Source organism: Pelophylax lessonae (genome assembly GCF_965119305.1).
Source record: "Pelophylax lessonae genome assembly, chromosome: 1".
Taxonomy (NCBI): domain Eukaryota; kingdom Metazoa; phylum Chordata; class Amphibia; order Anura; family Ranidae; genus Pelophylax; species Pelophylax lessonae.
In genome coordinates this window covers 753,130,360-753,137,179 of record NC_138768.1, presented here as the reverse complement: position 1 = coordinate 753,137,179, position 6,820 = coordinate 753,130,360, and the positions used below count along the sequence as shown (strand labels likewise).

The following is a 6,820-nucleotide window of genomic DNA, read 5'->3' as shown; positions in this document are numbered from 1 at the left end:
ATAGATGCTGAGTGCATATCTGCAAGGATCAGCAGGTAGGGGTTTTCTTTTTGTATTCGCAGGGTTTTTAAATGTTTTAATCCAAGGTGAGGTAAACACTGTAAATGCCTAAGTATAAGAAATGACAGGGGCTATTTGTGACGGATGTTGGAAAGTTTGGGACATTCGCTCAGCTATTTTTTTTAGAAATAGACCACAAAGTATTAATTCTGCCCCATGTCTGCATTTAATGAGTAATTCATATAAACCCTGTGTACAGTGTGGAGTCTGAGGTGTTCTATGGAGTGTTCTCTAAATATTACTGCAGAAAACACGTGATTGGAGGAGTGGCCGGTCACATGGTGTGTTTACTAGTTATTTACAATGCACATCAACCCTATGAGTGTCCAATTTTATTTTATTTCTAATACCATTTTGTGAAGAAGCTTGCATCAGTTATCTGTATTTTCTTTTTCTGTAATGCCCTTAAAATAATATCTATCCTTTTTATTATGATATTGGTTTTAAAGTATGTACTTTATTTCTTTATTTTATTTATTTATTTTTGCAGGCTGTTGAATGCAATTAAACCAGGGCTTATAAAGAAGATAAACCGATTACCAACACCTATTGCTGGTTTGGTAAGTTTGCTTGTATGCTCATTATCATTCTGTCCCCCTAACATGAATGGTACACCAATAATTATTGCAGTATTTCTCCTTTTATATCGCCCAGTGACCATGACATAGGCAGATAATGTATGTAAAATGGCTTCTATTACCTGAATACATGTTAGCAGCCATTACCTGGTGTGTGCTACTAAAAGAGGTGGCATGCATAGTGCCCTCCTATACTGCTGCTACCATCTGTATCCAGTCCAGTATCGCACACCATGGTGACTTTTTTTTCTTGATATTCCTTGAACCCTACTTACATACAGACTGATGGAACCTTCCCAGGCGTCATTTCCTCAATATCATGGGTGCTTATCATTTTTACATCACTCACATACTGGCTTTAGATACTGGAACATAAGTGACATGGCTTCAGCCTAGTACACACTATGAGAATATTGGACGAATGATCGTCCGTGTTTTTTTTTTTGCATGCTAGTCCTATGTTAAAATTTAATAGGTTACTAATGTTACGGAAATACTCATACAACCGAAAACAACTTCAGAAGTGATGTAATGTATTGTAATGTATTCTTTTGTTTCCGACCATGCGTGGACTTGGTCACTAATTACGCGAAAATCGTTCGTTCTGTTATCTTACAGGAAACATTTTCACATCTGTCCCTTTGTAAATTTTAGCATTAACTGTTATTGGCTCTCGAAAGTTGTGTACTAACAAATAGCTAATCGGACTTTCCAAATGCGTTTTATTTTTTCATCCAATATTCCCATTGTGTGTACTAGGCATTCATTTTATTTCAGGGCAGTAGATGTTTCTTTTGCTTACTCTAAATAATTCAGTATTCATCAGTTTGCCATTTTGCAATAGTCAAGACATGGAAAAATGTTCCCAAGTCATGCACACCTTGTTATTTTTTAAACCTAGTCCATTCTTTGTTTGTGCAAAGCAAAATAAAGGCAGGAAATCCTATACTTTTCCTAAAGCGGAGTTCCAAGCGTTTTTGTGTTTTATTAAAAGTCAACAGCTACAAAAAGTGTAGCTGCTGTCTTTTAATAAACACACACTCACCTGTCCCACGATCCAGCGATGCGGCCACCCGAAGCTTCAGTTCTCTCCCTCTCCTTTTCGTGGCACCGGCATCACTAGTGTGGGCACCCGGCTGTGACAGCTTGCGGCTCTGCAGCTGGGTGCGCACTGCGCATGCATGATTTGTGCTGGATGACGTGGATGCCGAGCAATCTTTTAGGACCTGTGACGTGTCCTAGAAGAGTGCAGGGAGAGAGGGGGAGAAGAGAACTTCCGCTCTAGCTGCCTAGGTGGCCCAAGCGGAATTGGGAGCGGGTACCTGTCAAATCTAGGTACCCACTAACCCCCCCCCCCAAAAAAAAAATGACATGCCAAATGTGGCATGTCAGGGGGTCAGGATTCATTAAAGTGGAAGTTCCACTTTTGGGTGGAACTCCGCTTTAAGTGTCTGTGAGGGTGAAGGGTTCAGACAGCAACAGTATTCCGTAACATCTACTGTATTAGAGGTGCTGAACGACTCACAGACAGTAAACCTAGGTTCTTTATCTACATACCTCAATGCATTTATTCAAGAATCTAATATGAAAAAGTGAATGCCGTATTTTATGCAAATATAATCACTTACTATAGTGGATATAAATTACTGAATTTTGTCCAAGGGTCCCTGCACACATTACTGATGTACAAACACTGGATCTTCAGCAGCTTCGCAGCCATGGCAATATTTTTAACCCCTGTTGCTTTTGAATGTGATGCGTTCAAAGATTTTGCCTACTGTTTAAGCGCCCTGCAACTGTGCATTATATGTAGTTGTGACGCGCTAGTACTGCGATCAAGGGGTTAAGAACTTCAGAGAGCACCCCGAGTGTGACTGAGCCCTGTATGTATTGATATTCAAATAAAGATAAATCCTAACGTACTGCAACACATATAATTTTTTATGGTTTATTACTATAATGCACATAGTATAAAAAAAGTAGTGTAAATGCATCCTAAATCTGTATTTCTCACCCAGAGCTTTTGCAGGGGGTAACAGTATAAGGGTGCCTTTTTCCCACTGACCACCAATCTTAAAGTGGTTCTAAAGACAGAAGGTTTTTTATCTTTTAATCCTAATGCATTCTATGCATTAGGTAAAAAAACCTTCTGTGTGCAGCAGCCTCCCTCCACCCCCCCTAATACTTGCCTGAGCCCATCTCAATCCAGCGATGTTGCACAAGAGTGTCGGCTGTCTAGGACTCTCCCACCTCATTGGCTGAAACAGCAGCAGACACCATTGGCTCCCACTGCTGTCATTCAGTCAGTGAGCCAGTGAGGGGAGAGAGGGGCGGGGCTGAGCCATGGCTCTGTGTCTGCATGTGCACACAGAGCAGTGGCTCAGGTTGGGTGCCCCCATAGCAAGCTACTTGCTGTTGGGGCACTCAGCAGGAGGGAGGGGCCAGGAGTGCCAGTGAGGGACACCAAAATAGGAGGATCGGGGCTGCTCTGTGCAAAACCACTCTACAGAGCAGGTAAGTATAACATGTTATTTTTCACAAAAAAAAAAAATGAGACTTTAATATCAGTTTAAGGCCCCTTTCACACAAGGTAGTCCATTGGCGGACTCTGTTTATTTCAGCGGAGAATCGATCCGCCGATCCCCCGCTGAGCAGGTGGATGGCAGCTCTGTCTCCGCGCTGTGTGCGGAGACAGAGCTGTCAGGTCCCTGCTGTTCTCTATGGGGGAATCGGATGGGAATGGACTGCCTGTCAGTTCTCATCCGATCCCATCCGATCAGCTAGAAGGATGGAAAATAGGGTTTCCATCCGTCCAGATTTGACGGACCGGATCAGATGTCAGCGGACATGTCTCCGCTGCCCCATAGAGATGCATGGGGCATCCGTTCAGACCTGCCTGAAAATCTCAGTTTTTCAGGCGGATCTAAACGGTCCGCTAGTGTGAAAGGTGCATAAGCCCCCATTCACACTACCGCGACGCTACCTCGGAGCAGCCGCCACGGACTTCATAACATTGAAGTCTATGGCGGTCGCCTCCTGGTCGCCCCAAAGAAGCTCCGGACCCTTTTTCTAAGTCGGAGCGACTTGTGTCGCTCCTATTAGAACGGGTCCGCAGCTTCCCTATGGAAGGCGACCTACGGCGACCTGTGAGGCGACCAGGTCGCCTCACAGGTCGCCTTAGTTTGAACGGGGGCTAAGGGTTCATGACCGAGGGACATTGTTTTCCTTTGTTTTATGTTCATTTGCAACACACACTAAATGCCGATCTGCAAATTCACATTCAAAATGAAATGCGCAGTAAACAGGACAGTTCAGACCTGCTTGCGTTGCTTTGAGTTTCTAGCATGTCCTTCTAAGGTATGTTTGAACTGCAGACAAAGCAGGTGAAATGCAGCCTTTTCTTAACAAACACTTAATTTTCCTTTCGAACGCAGCTTACGCATGTGTTCAAAAAGAAAACACAGTGTGAGACTAGAACTCCCATTGACGTCAACCCCAATTGGCACTTCTCTACTCACCACAAATGTACTGTGCCAATCGTTCATTTTCATTGAACAATAGATAGTATTAAACTCCATAAAATGTTATATTTTGCAGCTTACAAATCATTAAAGTGAATATATAGAGCACATAGTGCTCAAAAATATTTTGGGACTTTGTATGAGATATGGCCAATGGGCACATGATGTTGTTATATGATGTTCAATATACCTAGGCTGGTAAGCACAAAAAAAGGTATAGAATCAATTAACATCGTGTGTTTTAATATTGTATAAATGGCAGTTGACAATGTTATAGATACAATACAATGGAGGTAAAAAGGGTTTGCATATAGAATTGATACAAAGTTGTAACACAAATAATTGAACATAGAAGAAAATATTACAGAACATTCGAGTATATCTGGTAATGCTTGTAGATAAATTGTTTGCCTCTTAAGCTCGACGCGTTTCGTGAAATATTATTCACTTCTTCAGGAGCAGGCATGGTCATAGCATCTAAAAAATATATATACAAATGTAGTATGATATCAAAAATAAAAGAATGTTTTATGTTGTTAGCGTAAGGAAAAAGAACTTACACTTATGATATCGAATGTCAGTCAGGTAATGGGATCGCCCGGAATTGAGTCCCAAATGGGAACTGAGAGAGCAGTCTCCACAAACACAGTCAAAGCACAAGATCCATAGTGTGGTGAAGAAATTGGGAAGAGGTATTGAAGGGCTCGATTTAGAATTGTCATGACACTGTACGAAAAATATATATGCATATATGTATAAATCAAGCCATTGATCCACATATAAGGTTAGTAAGTATGAATTAGTAAAGGAAAAAGGGAGCCCAAACCATATGAAGAAAGTGAAACCAGTGATGGTACCAGAAAATGAGGTGAAAGTGTATAGCTAGGAAATAGCCATAACCAATGGAAAAACATGCATAAAAAGTGTTAAAAAGTACCCATGGAAGACACCCCTAGAACACCAAAGAAAATCTTCAGAAAGTGAAAAATAAATAGGGTGAAGTAACTGACACCAGTGGTAGAAAACAAATCCCACAAGTTAAAAAACTGAATTGTGAAAGTAACAGTGATAGAATAAAATATAGGAGCAGGTGAATAAAGTAAGTGAAAGCACCTACGCTGAGACTGGGCGGGAGACGGCCCTCAGCGTCACAAAGCTGTTCAGCATAGAGGGAGTCCATCAGGCAAACTATTGTTGCCCGAAGCGGTCTCCCTCAAATGAACGCTGGTGGAGTCACGTGCGGGGACGCCAACAGCGTGTGACGTCAACCCCGCACGGATGGATGTGACGCCGATGCGTCGCGGCCGCGACCGAAGGTCCCGCCCCCACCTCGGCACACAGCCAGAGGGGAGAGAGAGAAGAACGGACGCGGGCGGGGCGCATCGCAGTTCCCATCTGTAGACCACACGGGAGACACACACCTCCCTGTGGCATGAGTGGAAAGATGGAATGATCGGAAACAGTATGGAATAACATGCACAATACATATACAAAACCCAGAGCATTAATATATCCTGTAAATTGTGGTACCAATATACATAATAACATGTTAGGTAACAATGATGAAACCATTGGTGACACATCTCCATCCCTAGATCAATCTAATAATGGGAGAAAGGGGGGGGGGGTAAACAATGGGGGGAGGAAAGGAAAGAAGGGAGGGAGGGGGGGGGAGGAAAGGAACAGGGGAGGAAAATGGGAAAACATCAAGGGTAGGTGGGACTTTATATGAGACTCCTGCCTAGAGTCTCCATCCCTGTGTATACATGAATATATAGAGCACATAGTGCTCAAAAATATTTTGGGACTTTGTATGAGATATGGCCAATGGGCACATGATGTTGTTATATGATGTTCAATATACCTAGGCTGGTAAGCACAAAAAAAGGTATAGAATCAATTAACATCGTGTGTTTTAATATTGTATAAATGGCAGTTGACAATGTTATAGATACAATACAATGGAGGTAAAAAGGGTTTGCATATAGAATTGATACAAAGTTGTAACACAAATAATTGAACATAGAAGAAAATATTACAGAACATTCGAGTATATCTGGTAATGCTTGTAGATAAATTGTTTGCCTCTTAAGCTCGACGCGTTTCGTGAAATATTATTCACTTCTTCAGGAGCAGGCATGGTCATAGCATCTAAAAAATATATATACAAATGTAGTATGATATCAAAAATAAAAGAATGTTTTATGTTGTTAGCGTAAGGAAAAAGAACTTACACTTATGATATCGAATGTCAGTCAGGTAATGGGATCGCCCGGAATTGAGTCCCAAATGGGAACTGAGAGAGCAGTCTCCACAAACACAGTCAAAGCACAAGATCCATAGTGTGGTGAAGAAATTGGGAAGAGGTATTGAAGGGCTCGATTTAGAATTGTCATGACACTGTACGAAAAATATATATGCATATATGTATAAATCAAGCCATTGATCCACATATAAGGTTAGTAAGTATGAATTAGTAAAGGAAAAAGGGAGCCCAAACCATATGAAGAAAGTGAAACCAGTGATGGTACCAGAAAATGAGGTGAAAGTGTATAGCTAGGAAATAGCCATAACCAATGGAAAAACATGCATAAAAAGTGTTAAAAAGTACCCATGGAAGACACCCCTAGAACACCAAAGAAAATCTTCAGAAAGTGAAAA

The 6,820-nt window shown here is 41.6% G+C and overlaps 1 protein-coding gene across 1 annotated transcript in view; it reads left to right on the top strand.

The window, feature by feature from the left end:
- Window positions 1-558: 558 nt before the first annotated feature.
- Window positions 559-6,820, top strand: part of LIMCH1 (LIM and calponin homology domains 1) — a gene marked incomplete at its 5' end in the record, with an annotated part of 291,739 nt that continues 285,477 nt past the window's right edge. The window contains 2 exon segments of the mRNA XM_082267323.1: window positions 559-574; window positions 577-620. Coding sequence (XP_082123449.1) covers window positions 559-574; window positions 577-620 — 60 coding nt within the window.